The sequence below is a fragment of the Rhinopithecus bieti genome, unplaced genomic scaffold (genome assembly GCF_001698545.2).
Source record: "Rhinopithecus bieti isolate Rb0 unplaced genomic scaffold, ASM169854v2 scaffold_5132, whole genome shotgun sequence".
In the NCBI taxonomy this organism is placed as follows: Eukaryota; Metazoa; Chordata; class Mammalia; order Primates; family Cercopithecidae; genus Rhinopithecus; species Rhinopithecus bieti.
Genome location: NW_016804791.1, coordinates 1,546,231 through 1,560,540, shown reverse-complemented (window position 1 = coordinate 1,560,540; position 14,310 = coordinate 1,546,231). Strand labels below are relative to the sequence as shown.

The window sequence follows — 14,310 nt, the reverse complement described above, 5'->3', positions numbered from 1 at the left end:
ACTGGTCCCTCCGCTTGCCTTCCGGTCCCTCCGCTTGCCTTCCGGTCCCTCCGCTTGGCTGGACAAACAAGGAGGTCGCTGCGGCTGACTGCAGATGGGCTGGCCCACAAATATGGCGGCCCACAAATATGGCAACCCACGGCACAGCTTCAGCCAGAAAACCATCTTAGATTTTGCCAAGCACATCCCTGTGGAATCTGGGTTCACGGAGTGGACTCCCAAAGCCTTAGGTCTTCTCTTCAGCTTCACAGAGACTCACAGGCTTGGGAGAAGCTTAGAGCCCACCGACTACCATGCTCTTAGATTACAAAAGAAAAATCAAGCACAGGCCAGCCAGGTGACTCTCCCAAGATGCTTGTTAGTGCTGGAAGCAGGACTGCACCTCTGTCCCCAGATCCAAGGACAGTTCTTTTTGACCTAAGTATCTGGGACTGTAGACAACCTCAGATGCTTATACCACCCATTTCTTTGTTTTCTCGCCCTCTCTCTCATCCGTCCTCCTTTTCCTCCCCTCTTATTCCTCTCCTTTCTAGCCTCCTCCCATCTATCCCTCGGCCCCCATCACCACACTGCCTGTCCTGGTAAAGGACACCTGATGCTCTAATTCCCAGCCATGGTACCATGGGGAAGACACTCTGCCACCTGCTCAGGACTGAGACTTCCCGCTGTGCAAAGTTACACAACTGAACTGGGCAGGTGATTATTTTTTTTAAACGATGGTGGCTGCTTCTAGTTGTTTGCCTGAATTCAGTTGTTTATTTTCTGTACAACCATTTGGTTAGATAGCTCGACAGCTTTTGGTGCTGGTTGTTATTGCTGGCTTCTAATCAGTTAATAGGTGAGTCTCCCGTTGTTGTGTGAAGCCACCAGTTAGGTGGAGGAAGGGCTGGAAAGTAATGATTATAACCCCAAGGAAAGCAACCACTCTAAATAGGATGATAGTGTTTCATGGGGAAGTGTAGCTGCTCTTCACTGCCAACTCAAAGATGAAATTACACTGCAGAAAAACCTCAAGTTCTATCAGTTCCTAGGTTAGCTCAGAAAAAAAAATCCTGAATTAGCAATTACAGATCTCAGACATCACTTAGATAAGGACGTATCAAAATAAAAGTTTCTATTTGTCACCCCTTTGATAGAAAGGTGGATTTTATTATTTGCAGCTCATGCTTTCAAGCAAAAAAAATTTATATAAAAAGAAAGTTTACATGTAAGAACAATCAAAGATTTTAAAACCATGCTGTGTGGAGAGCTAAAATTTGTTCCAATAACTTTTCGTGGTTGGCAACAGTATTGAACTTAAGCTCCAATAAGTAGAAAAGGAAAATAAAAATAGTCCCTCAGCTGTAACCTGGTCTATAACACTTAAGATATATTTATAGTTCTGCGTATTAAAAAAAGAAAAACTTACTCTACCCTCAGAGCCTTCTGCTTTGCTAACCTCTATAGCAACGTTCAGAATATCTCGTTTTTTTGTATTATTGCTCACAGGATCCCTTTCCCCCACAGTCAACTCCAGCCCCGAGAGCTGATGTATGTGCAAGAAATTCTGCTTGGTGGGGGAGGGTGACTTCTGTATTTCCAGACTTCCCATGGGGTCTGGTTGGAATGGATGTGATAGGATCAGCGAAGTACAACTGCAAAGAAAACCGTCTGAGAAAGATAAAGCTGGATTGGAAGGCAGATAAGCCCAAATTCCTGGTGCGGCTCAGATCTGCACATCGCATGCGCAGTCACTGGAGGAAATCTGCTCTCCCTCATTCCCCGGAGCCAAAACGCCAAATGCCACATCTGCAAGGCTCCCTGGAGGGGCTACGAGAGGGGCCGGGCTTAAAGAAGGGATTTCCATCTGTGACAGAAAAAAGTCTCAATCCATATTCATGGCACCTCAATCTAAAGGAGTCGCTGTTTACATCAACTGAGCTCCCTTAAACTTTCTGCGGCGACAACTCTACGAATGAATAAGTATGAGATGCTTTATCCACTTGGAGGTGAAGAAACAAAGACGCACTGAACGCTCTCATTTTCTCTGACTGCTGTTTCTCCATTTTGGTGTCAGATGGAAGGAAGGGAGGAAAAAAGGAAGGAAAGAGGGAAGGAAGGAGGGTACGAATCTTTTATGAAATTCAACTTCCTGTGGAAAGTCATTGGAATAATAACAGAAAGCGATAGCTGAATATCATCTCACAATTTCACCTAATCTTCACTATCCTCCTGGTGGGGCTCTGTCATGACCCCCCTGTAGAGATGAGAATAACCAGGTTTGGAAAGACCAAGCCTTGCCCAAGGTCACACTCTAAGTGATGGAGCCTAGTTTTTATGAAAGTCCGTTGATTCCAGTCCTTCATTTTAAGATAGTAAGAGCCTCAAGAAGTGGATCTCTGGTAACTCAGTGTCCTCAGCAACTCAAATGCTGCCTGAGATGTCCTCACCTCTCAATCTACTCCTGGACACAGTGCCATTGGCTTTCTCCAGGGCACCAGAAATTCTTCCAACAAAGACATCCAATGACCTCCTCCTTGCCAGTTCAAAGAAAACCTCAGTCCTTACTTCCTTGACCTCTCCAGGGCATCAGACCTTTTGTCACCCCTATTCCCTGAAGCTCACTCCTTCCTCAGTTCCCATGACACTGCCTTCTCCTGGGTTTTCTTCCCTCTTTTCCACTCTAGAGTGCCAACAGGAGCCCACTGGACCATTCCACCTCAAGCTGTAGAGACCCCAACCAAGTTAACATTCACAGCCATCCTCCAACACTGGACTCAAAATAACAAAACCCCTTCTCTGCTTGTATTCTTCATCTCCATAATTGGCAGCACCACCCACACACTTTCCCTGGCCAGAAACCTGGGAGAATGCATCATCTTCTCTCCCTCTGCCCCATATCTCAGCAGCTCCCCATGGCGGGTTTTCCACATATGATATGGGTCAGGCCCGAGCTGACTCTCCCTTCCCTCTGCACTGCCCTAGTTCAGTCTATGTCATTCTTCACTCAAGTCACTGTAAGGGGCCTCCCAACTGGTCTGGTCTCGGTGACACCACTCTTCCAACCCATCTTCTTGCTCATTCTCACAGCAATCTTTTTTTTTTTTTTTTTAGACGGAGTCTTGCACTGTTACCCACACTGGAGTGCAGTGGCATGATCTTGGCTCACTACAACCTCCACCTCCCGGGTTCAAGCGAGTCTCCTGCCTCAGCCCCCTGAGTAGCTGGGATTACAGGTGTAGGCCACCATGCCCGGCTAATTTTTGTATTTTTAGTAGAGACGGGGTTTCACCATGTTGGCCAGGCTGGTCTCGAACTCCTGACCTCAGGTGATCCACCCGTCTTAGCCTCCCAAAGTTCTGGGATTAGAGGCAGGAGCCACCGTGCCTGGCCAGCAATCTTTTTTAAATGCATATCTGATCATTTCACTCCCTTCATGAGTGCCCTCCAATGGTTGCCTACGTCCTACAGCATAAAGTCCAGCCTATAGCCTGCAAGGCCTTGCATCCTCCACCTGCCTCCTTTCCATCCTGTCACGCACTCATGCACACACTGTGTATGATGACAATGTGCGACTTCAGTTCCCTGTATGTACGGGGCACGCATCACCCCTTCCGTGGCCTATGCCTGCTGTTTCCTGTGGCTGACAATGTGCGACTTCAGTTCCCTGTATGTACGGGGCACGCATCACCCCTTCGTGGCCTATGCCTGCTGTTTCCTGTGGCTGGAACACTTATGCTCTGCCACATTCCTTGCCTGTCTCTGACACTAGACTGTGAGTTGCTCCAGGGCAGGAATGTTAGTATTTTTCCTATTTGGATTATAACATATAGTGCTAGAGCTGGCACATAAACAGGAATCAAAAATGTTCATTGGCATATGAATATCAAAGCAAAAGCAATAAATGAAATATTAGCAAATTGGATCCAGAAGCATATTTTTAAAAATGCACTGTGGCCAAGTGGGGTTTATTATGGGAATATAAAGATGGTTCACTATTAGAAAATCAATAATAGTCATTCACAATATTAACAAATCTAAGGAGAAAAATTACATGGTTTTGTCTCTAAATACTGAAAAGACATTTGGCAAAATATAATACCCATTCCTGATAAAACACTGAAGTAGGAATTGATGGATATTTCCTTAACTTTAAAAAATACAGACAGATCTCAGTCCAAAAGCCAACATCTTAATAGAAAAAAAATATACACATGCCCACTATATCACTATTATGTAACATTGTATCAGGAGTATTAGCCAATGTAACAAAAAAGAGAAAACAATTAGAGGCATAAAAATAGCAAAGGAAGAGAGTAATGATATCTGTATTTGAAGAAGACAAAATTTTTTGAAAACCCAAGAGTACCAATTTTTAAAAAATAAATGAATACAGTAGAATTTAATAAGGCAATGGGATATAAAACATATAGATCAATATCCTTCACATATATAATTATCAGTTAAAAGAGATAACGGAAGTGAAGACTCCATTTACAATAGCAACAAAAGCTATAATACCTAAGAAAAAGTTTAACAAGAAATGTACCAAGGCTATATGAAGAAACTCTTAAAAATTGCTAAAAGTAGACTTGTTCAAATGAAAAGGTATTCCATGTTCTTGGGAAAGCTTCCACAGCATAAAGACGCCAACTCTTCCCCAGGTTAATGTATACATTCAAAACGGTCCTAACCAAAAAAAAAAGAAAAAAAAAATTGGAGTTAGGCAAGGAAACTCCTAGAAAAAAAGGCACTGTTTGAGGGAGAGAGAGCTAGCCCTACCAAACACTAAAACATGCTACAGAGCTTCCATAATTAAAATAGTGTGGGCCCAGCACGGTGGCTCATGTCTGGAATCCCAGCACTTTGGGAGGTCGAGGCAGGCAGATCACTTGAGGTCAGGAGTTCAAGACCATCCTGGACAACATGGTGAAACCCCATTTCTACTAAAAATACAAAAATTAGCTGGGCATGGTGGTCCATGCCTGTATTTCCAGCTACTTGTGAGACTGAGGCAGGAGAATTGCTTGAACCTGGGAGGCAGAGGTTGCAGTGAGCTGAGATTGTGCCACTGTACCCCAGCCTGGACAACAGAATGAGAACATACTAGAAGATCCTGTAATAGGTCCAAATACAACTGTTTGATTTATGACAATGGTGGTATCTTCGATTAATGTGAGAAAGATACTTTTTTTTCACAAGAAAAAGTCCGCAAGTAATATGAATGTTTTAATAAAGTGGGGACAACTGGATAGACATTTAGAGAAAGATGAAATTTGATCTATATCTTTCATTATGCACCAAAATAATCTCTCAATGGATTAGAGATCTAAATATTAAAGGACACTATTTAAATACTAGAAGAAAACATAGGTGAGTTCCTTGAGACCTAGAGGTGGACAAACATCTTTTTAACAATAACTCATTTCTAATTTTCTTAGACAGGTTCTGGAGCAGTTCCCAAGGCAATGGTAAGCAAATGATGGATACAAACTGAGTTGATATCTTGAAAAATATTTCAAAAGTACGTTAGGAAGACAGGTGTATCCCTAATCCTTCTGCATCTACACAAATGTACTTTAAAGTAAGATATTTCTGCCTGTAATCCCAGCACTTTGGGAGGCCAAGGTGGGTGGATCACGAGGTCAAGAGATCATCGAGATCTCAGCCTGGCCAACATGGTGAAACCCCATCTCTACTAAAAATACAAAAATAGCTGGGCATGGTGGCGGGCTCCTGTAGTCCCAGCTACTCGGGAGGCTGAGGCAGGAGAATCACTTGAACTGGGAGGCAGAGGTTGCAGTGAGCCAAAATCACGCCACTGCACTCCAGCCTGGGCAACAGAGCGAGGCTCCGTCTCAAAATAAATAAATAAATAAATAAATATTTCTGATGGGTGCACATAGGTGTAAAAGGGCGATTGGGAGCACATTCTAAACAGTGCTCCTTCACCACAATAACACCATAGACGAGACACAGTAAAGAAACGATGCTGATGAACAGCTTGTGACTCCAGAGAGTGGTAAAAAGGAAATGTGTCTTGTATTCCTGCAAAATGACCAAGAACCCTCACAGACACCAGCCAATTTGCAATCTTTTTGAGGACAAAACAGAGCAGAGGGGTGGCCGCCCTGCCGATGGGGCGCTGAAATGGCCAGCTGAAGAACTCTTCCTCGCAGGTCAGGACGGAGCCCTCGGGCAGTGTTTTCTGTTTAGTAAGGGATGACAGCAGGGTCTCCACTGAGCGCATGTAAATACAGGAGGTTCCTTTCCCTGCCCCTTGCATTCCAGCCAAGACAATTACTCATCTGGGAACCTGACAGTCTCATGTACTTTCCCCCAACTCCCCGCTCACCCAAAGAAAAATTCCCATCTGTGAGCCCAGGAAAAACAATAACCATCCCGAGCCGGTGCCTCTCACCCAGTCAGTCCTACTCATAGTGACCCTCGACAGCTTTTGGGGGAAAGTGTGATTGGATTTCTCTGTTTCTTGCATATTTTTTCTTCATGCTTCCTTCTGTGATCTTAACCACATCAAGAACCTGGCATTTCACGGTAAAAAAGAAAAAATCACGTTCATCTTCATTTTAATATGTGAGATGATGTGTGTGTGTGTTTCAGTGCAGTTCCTGGTATGTAGGACAACAGTAGTTAGCCATTCATTACATCATTATTATTATTACTATCATCACTATTGTTGGCCCACGAATGGTGCAATCTGTGATATGGTGCCAAATAACAAAAGGCAACTGATGTTGCCTCCATTTTAATTGACTTAATCCTTCCAAATGCTGACAAACTACCAGCCTCAGCCATTTAAAAATCACATTTCTAATGTAGTAATCCTATCTGCAATGGGTGTGGAAGGAATTATTGCAGGCCAGGGATTTTTGCAAAGTGAATTAAGTCACTATAAAAACTGACCATGTTGCTTCACAATTAATAGTCTAGTAGAATGAACTGCCATTATTCCACAGCTTGCTAAGCCTTAAAAGAGATTACTGCTCACATGTCCCTCCTGGGAATGTTTTATAAACTCCCAAAATGTTTCAGAAATTTTCAAATGATAAACGCTACGGACTTTTCATGGCTGCTATTATCTACTAACTGCTCCTTTATCTAAAATACTTCTGATATGAGAAAGACTCAAATGAAGCTTTTTGAAAATAGCCACATGTCCTTAAAAGAAAGAGAAGATTTCAGCTAGAAGTCCCTTATAATTAATAAGTACTTGAAATGCAATGTCTGTTTTATCCTATCTATAAAATGTTTTATGATGGCTTTTGGGGGACTTTTTGCATCTAGTTATTTTTTCATACCCATCTTTTGGAGCTGGCAAAATACAGAAATATGTGTGTGGGGATATCTATATCTCCCCAAGTCTAGACTTACTTGGTCTCTGGCTATTTAGAGTCCACGTTTGGCATTTTTAACCCCTATGACGCATTCCTTTCTTTCATCTCTGTGATTCCTGGCCACACTTCTCAGTATGTCTGGCTAATCTTCCTGATATTTCTGGGGCATAAATGGACTCAGAATATCTGACTGAGAAACAATCAGATAGGAACATAGTTCTGCACTTTTTTTTTACATAAAAGATCTTCTTTTATTGATATGGAAATGAACAGATGTCTGATAACCTTTTGCCAATCGGGAGCTTTACTGCTTACTCCGGGGAATTTCGTTGGGCTGATGTTTCCTAGGACTTGCCCAGTCCATTCAAAAGTCCTGTCACAGATATCAGAATGATCTAGGCTAGCCCAAAATTGAGCAATTCGTTCCTTGGCCCCTATTTCTGGCTCAGTGCCTTGACTGTCTATAAAACAGGAATGATGCTCTTACCATTGGACATGAAATGGTTTTGTATGTACACACTGGAACACTACAATGGGTAAAAGGGCCGCTCTCACTTGAAATCGCAACACTTTACATGTTCACATTCTTTCATCTGACCACTTCTCACCAGCACCAAAAGAGAAATGATATAAACCCACTAAGTACTTTTTGTACTGATCAAGGTAATAAAAGTCGACCTGAGTGTTTTACAGTCTGCCACCAAGCACAAACGTCTACTCACCAGGTAAGTTGCTACAGGAAAGGATGAATACAGAGTATCAACAAACAGAGCTATGTGAGCCCACAGCTGTCACTTCTACACGCCAGTCTTGAGATAGCCAACAACAAACAGTTTTATGATTAAATCTGCCTCTATGCTCCATCTCTTTCCAGAAAGCTCAGACTCGATGCATGGAAAACCAAACTCATGATCATCCTTCCCTCTGAGCTCCATCCAATTCCATGTCTCCTCCTATTTCCTACCTCAGCCAACACTATCCCCCACACTGTTACATTCAAATCATGTCATTTTCTACCATGAAGCCCTATCCTCCATTGGAGTGCTCAAAATAGGATGGTTCTTCTCAGGCCACCAGAGCCAGGCACTAGCTCATGGGACCAACCAGATACCCCGAATGCGCCCTCTACTACATCACCTCCCCTCCTTAAACTGTTCCAAAGACAAAACTGGGGGGATTTGACAGGGCTTGCTACCTACCAACAGGCACAGTGTGAGAACTCATACGGCAGCATGTTTACAAAATATACAGATGAAATTAGAAACTGACAGGGGTAATAACTTACAAGAAAAACCTTAAATTCTGTAAAACACAAATCTAACAGAATCTTAGTTCATTAATAATCATCAACTCTCATACCTTTCTCTAAAGAATGAAACCTTACCTTAGATCATTTTAATGACATTTTAACAGTCTGAATCATTTTTTTCCTGAGCATATTAATAGGAAAGTTGAAAATCAGAGAGGAAAACTAATTTACCCAATGTCACAAAATAAATAAGTGGTGAAGGAAGAACTAAAACCAAATCCATCCTAAAATAATAGGGTTCCTGGATGTGCTATTCTGCTTTTCACTTTTCAATATCTACCTAGGAGACATTTAATAGCACCTAGTAGAATTTAACACTCTATTTAAGAAAATATTTCCCAATGAAGATAAGCATCTTAAGCAAATTACAAAGATGATTTTTGTTAATTACCCCTCAAAAACATGTCTTTATCTTCCAGACTCTTACTCTTCGAGCAAACTGAGGGAACTACATGTTGGAGTCACAGTGATGCCTCTTGTTCTAATGAAACTTAACTCCTTCTGTGCCTGAGGGCTACAGTGGTCCACAGTTTGTTCATTAATATTGCACCGGGAAGAAGAACGGTCTTATCCAAGTTATATGGCCTCCATCCATGGTGCAGCAGAGAACACGGCAACTGTTTGGCTATAATGTTGCAAATGCTAAAGGTATAATGGAAATTGTACCTAAATGCAAGGTAGGAATGCTTAAAACACACACACACACACACACACACACACAATTATTCACAAAGGCTTGAAGAAATTTTGTAGTTAAAATTGAGGCCCCACATCTCATTACTAACAATGAGCTGATGCAAAGCACCCTTCTTCCTGGCTAAGCCCTGTCTATGCCCTTGCACCAAATGTCACGCTTTATGGTGCTGCTTCACACATAAACCTCAGGCGACTGTGATACTATGTGACATTCACATATGCACTTAAAGTGATCCCCTGTGACTGCCCCCATGACTACCAGGTCTTCTCTAGATGTCCTTGGATCACTCTAAGTCATTGTAGAGCACGGGGGTTCAGCAAATCCAGTGTTTCTTCTGGGGCCATCGCCTCACTGTGACAATACAATCAGTTTACCAACAAGAGTTTTACCTCATCACATACATAAAATTGGCAAATATATTGAGCTGCCTCCCATAACACTGTGAGTGAATGTTCCAGGCTGTTTCTGTAAAAACAAAATCCTAGCTGGTCACAAGACTCCATAAAACATGATGGATGCATACGAGTTTCAACATTTGTTTCTTCGGTAGATTTTCCTTCCCCTCCTCTTTTTTTAAATGAGAAGAGTGTATCTGGATTTACCTTTGCGTATAGGAACACTCAATGCCACAAAAAGCCTATTATAAGAATGGGTCCTCAAGAAAGGTCTAAAATAATTTGGAAGGCTGTAACGTATTAGGACTGCCAAATATCAGCTATTAGATCTTTAAGAACCAAGGTTCTTCCATCTTTATCAGATGCTCCCGTCCACTTCAACAACCTCACAGCATCCTACATTCCCTCCACGAATGTGAAGACATTGTGAACTGCGCATTTCGTGGTTGATATGTCTGTATCCTCCACTAGAATATAAGCTCCACGTGGACAAGGACTGCATGAATGGACCTTGTATTTTCATTGCTGTGCCTAGCAGTGCTCGGATGGGGCAGAAAATCAATGAATATTGATGAAGGATCACGAGAGCAAATAAATCTGTGAATGAAGAAATGGTGTTAAATCGGAAGGTCTAGCATGCAAGATCGAAATAAGCTTTTTGATTCCCTGAGATTGATCCTCGGGATGTCATGGCAGATGTATCAAACTACAAAAACAGTGCACTGACAACCATCCACGAGTTCATTGTTCTTGAGCTAAGTTCTGCATTCACAAAACCAATTCTCCTGGTGGTTATTTTCCCCATTTTAAATTTCACAGCGTCTGTGGGCATTTGTTGAATTTAGCCCTTGCCTATGAAAACGTCAACGTCTGCAACAGCAGACACGGTCATTCCTAAACGCCTACTCGAAATCACAGTATTTCATTTCTAAAGTCACGGAAATAATAAACCGGATATTGACGTTGAACCAACAGTGTCAAAAACCTCTACAGCAATCCACTCTATTTCCTTGATATTGCTCTCTAACCACTGATAAAAACTCTTTGAAGTGGAAGAGTAAATATTATCATTTGATAGTACTTGGACCCAACAGTGCAAATACAATTGCATTGTTACCCTCTGGGGGCTCCGGCCAGTCACACACCGCGGGCAGGGTTGCTATGGAGGAACCAGTGTGCTTGGCGCAGGAGCAGGCCAGGAGGGAGCACTGCTCCGAGGAGCTACCCGCCTCTGGATCTTCCCCAGTCATACACACAGACTGACAAGGGGGAAATGCTGGCTTTCGAGTATGTTTCTGTTTCTGCAATCGCGGAAAGGATGGACCACAAACAGGCAGTGGGAAATGCCAGCTCCAAGCGTCAGCTTGCTTTTCCACTCCCGCTGACATTTTTGTAAAGGATCACGGGTGGGGGTGGGGAGAAACATCGACAGCGCAGCCTGCAGTCGCCAGGGAGAGCTGGGAGGGGAGGCAGGAGAGACCACCTGGGGGCCTCCCCCGTGGGCCGTGAGGCCTGTGGCCACGGGCGCCCCTGCGCGCTCGGGACTCGGCCGTCCTAACCCCCGGGCGGCCTGGCTGAGGAAGGTGCATGGGTCGCCCCGCGTGCCAGAGCCCCGTGAGGTGTGGAGCAGCCCCAGCGCCCCCGGGGACCCTCGCGTGGACCCGGGGCGCAAGGTCTCGGCGCACTGAGCAGCTGCTGTGGGTGGCGGCCCGGCCCCGCCCTCCCGGCGCCTCCCCAGCCAGCCCCGCGCGGCGCTCACCTTGCCCGGGAAGGGCCCCGGGAGGAGCAGCTTCAGGGCCTGCCTCTTGAGCTCCACCAGGCGGGCGTTGCAGTTCTCGCACCAGACGCCGCGGTCCGAGCCGGGGGAGGAGCCGCCGCCGCTGCCGGAGCCCGGGGAGCCGGTGCCGAAGCCGGGCGAGCCGCCCAGGGAGCCCGGAGAACTAGTGCCGATGCCGGGGGAGGCGGGTCCCGGGGAGCCGGTGAAGGAGCTCGGGGACGAGGTGCCCGAGCCGGGAGACGGGGTCCCCGAGGAGCCGAGCGCTGAGCCCGCACCCTCAGGAGTGGGCCGGCTCCCGGCGCGCGACTCCTCGTATGCTTTCCGGTACCAGCTTTCCGGGGAGAAGGGCGCTGCGGGCTTGGTGGGCGAACAGACTTCATTCACCTGCGGGGAAGACACGCCGGTATCAAGGGCCGCAAGGCGGCGGGCTGCAGCGCCCGGGGGCTGGGTCATACGTGCGCCACCAAGTGCCCGCTCGAACCGCCCACGGGAGCTGGCTGGGGACCTCTCCAAGCCCTGCGGCCAAATCGCCCTCCATCTGTCTCGTTAATTGTCCTTAAGTGAGTCCCCACCGCCCGGGTGACCCCTGCGCTGGTCCCGGGTGGCCTCCTCCTGGGGTCAGGACGAGGACTCGCTCGGGGCGGTTTGCACGGCTTCTGCAAGCCCGGGTGGGGGGGACCCATAGGTTCAGTGCCCCACGCTTTTGAAGCCGGCACCTATCCCAGCAAGTACCCAGGAACAAAATCCCGGAAGACCCTATGGGGGGGTAAGGGGAGGGCTGTGATTTCAGGATTTTTATTCCTACGGGGTCCAACTCTCCGGATACTGCAGGTAAACGAGAGGCTCTCCCGGCTCCGACTAAACGATCCGAGGTACGGCCAAGCATTCAGGGAAACCCTCCCCTTCGGCTTCACTCTGCCGAGAAGCGCAGGAATGCCGCAAAAGTTACGAGTGCGGGGAAAGGAAGGAACGCGAGGACTGAAAAAATTCCGAGAGCGAGGCGAGTGTGCGGGCGTCCCCGCGGCAGACCCGCCTCCGCGCACTCACAACCCCGCCAGCCCCGGGGGCGCCTCTGCAGCGGGGGAGAGCTCGGGGCCGGGGCCGCTCGATCCCGGGGAAAGGCGGACCCCGCCGAGCTGGGTCTGGTAACGCGTCTCCGCGTCGCACCGCCACTACTTACCCCGTATTTCTTGCCCCTGGCGGAGACCGCCAGCCTCTCTTTATTCCCAGCTACCGAATTCATGGTGGCTTTTCCGGAGGAGAGGATCTGCAGGTTCCACCGACGCTACATCAGAAGGTCCCCCGCCCGCCCCAGAGGCGACCCCGGCTGCAGGGGGCTGGCGCTCGGCCCCCAGGGCAAGGTTTCCTCAGCGGTGGGGCGGGAGGCAACGAAAGCAAATGGACCCACAAGTAACAGCTCCGGTCTGCAGAGAGGGTTGGGGCCGCGGGTTTATTCTTCTCTTCCAAGCATGCTTTTCCTCATCCCCTCTGCCTCCTCCAGCCGCACGTTCTCTTGTCACGGCCACAGCCCCACAACTGGCATCTTCTTCAGGCAAGTCGGTCCGCGCTCCCGCACGAGGGAAGGGAGGGCTGGAGTCGGGGCTCGCGGCCGCTGCGGGAGGTGGGCTGGGCGCGCCGAGCCCAGCCGAGCCGGCTGCGGGAACTTGTCTCCTTCACCGAGCTTGGTAACTGAGTTCAAAGAAATTCTCCCAAAATATAAAGATCCAGACTCGGGGAGGAGCCTCGGCGTGTCGCCGAGCCAATATCCGCCGGCCCGTTTCGCCTGACAGTTGCGCGAGGGCCGGGAGAGGGGCGGCTCCGCGTGGCCCGGGAGCGGTCGGCGGTCAGAGCGCGCGTGTGCGCCCGGGCGCGGCGCGGAGGAGCCTCGGGAACCTGCCGCCCTCGCCGCGCCGGCCGGGATCCATTTTATGTGGCGGGGCTCGTGCCTGACAGTGCGAGGCCTGGAGCCGGCCGGGGCGGGGGCGGGGATCGTGGATCTCGCGGCGTGCGGGGAAGTTCCTGGCGCGCCGCCCGGCCCGGGGCTAATGAAGCGCCGCTGCGCGAGCCTGGAGCTCAGGGGCCGCGCGAGCGAGCGCGGCTGGACGGAAATGCGGCGCCCCAGCCCCCCCGCCCCCAAGTGCTTTCTCTTCCCGACAAGGCTTGCAGGTCTGCCTTTGAAACGCCGTGCGAAAGGGATTGAGTCACAAACAAGTCCACAAACATGCCGGGTCCTCCCCCCGCCCTTTGTTCTCGGAGACCTGCCCGGCAAACCTTTTCTGGAATTGCCCTGCCGACCCCGGGCCGGCCGGGGGCCGCCCTCCCCGACCGCAGCCGCAGGACTAGGGCCCTGGGTCCCCCGCCCGCCCGCCCGAGCCCCGGTCTGGGATGGACTAAGCCGCCCGGGACCGGGACAGGTGAGCCTGGGGACCCAGCGGGCCGCTGCCGGGCGGGGGAAACTGAGGGCTTCGCCGCGCTGCACGCGGACGACTCTGGCCTGGAGAGGGTGGCGCGAGCCGGCCTTGGCCTCTCCTTGCGGGGCATCGGCCCCCTCGCCCCCCGCCGCCCGTTTCCTCCTGCGCCTGGGCCCCGCGGGGTCTCCGGAGCACCCCGTCATCGCTCCCTCTCCGATCGCCCCCCAGTCCCCCGGCGCGGCGCCGGGGAGCGCGGGAAGCCGGCGTCTGCCAGGCTCCACACGTGGCTGCTCTGCGGTGTCACTTTTCATTTCCCGGGAGGACATTACTTCTGGTGAACCAGCAGGTCTGTTTTGTTGTGACCTTTAATTAACACCCCGCGAGACG

The 14,310-nt window shown here is 48.6% G+C and overlaps 1 protein-coding gene across 1 annotated transcript in view; it reads right to left on the bottom strand.

The window, feature by feature from the left end:
* Nucleotides 1-13,203, bottom strand: part of KIF26B (kinesin family member 26B) — a 576,785-nt gene extending 563,582 nt beyond the window's left edge. The window contains 2 exon segments of the mRNA XM_017870419.1: nt 11,495-11,896; nt 12,693-13,203. Of these exon segments, the coding sequence (XP_017725908.1) occupies nt 11,495-11,896; nt 12,693-12,755 (465 nt within the window). The 5' untranslated portion in view covers nt 12,756-13,203.
* Between the last annotated feature and the right edge of the window lie 1,107 nt (nt 13,204-14,310).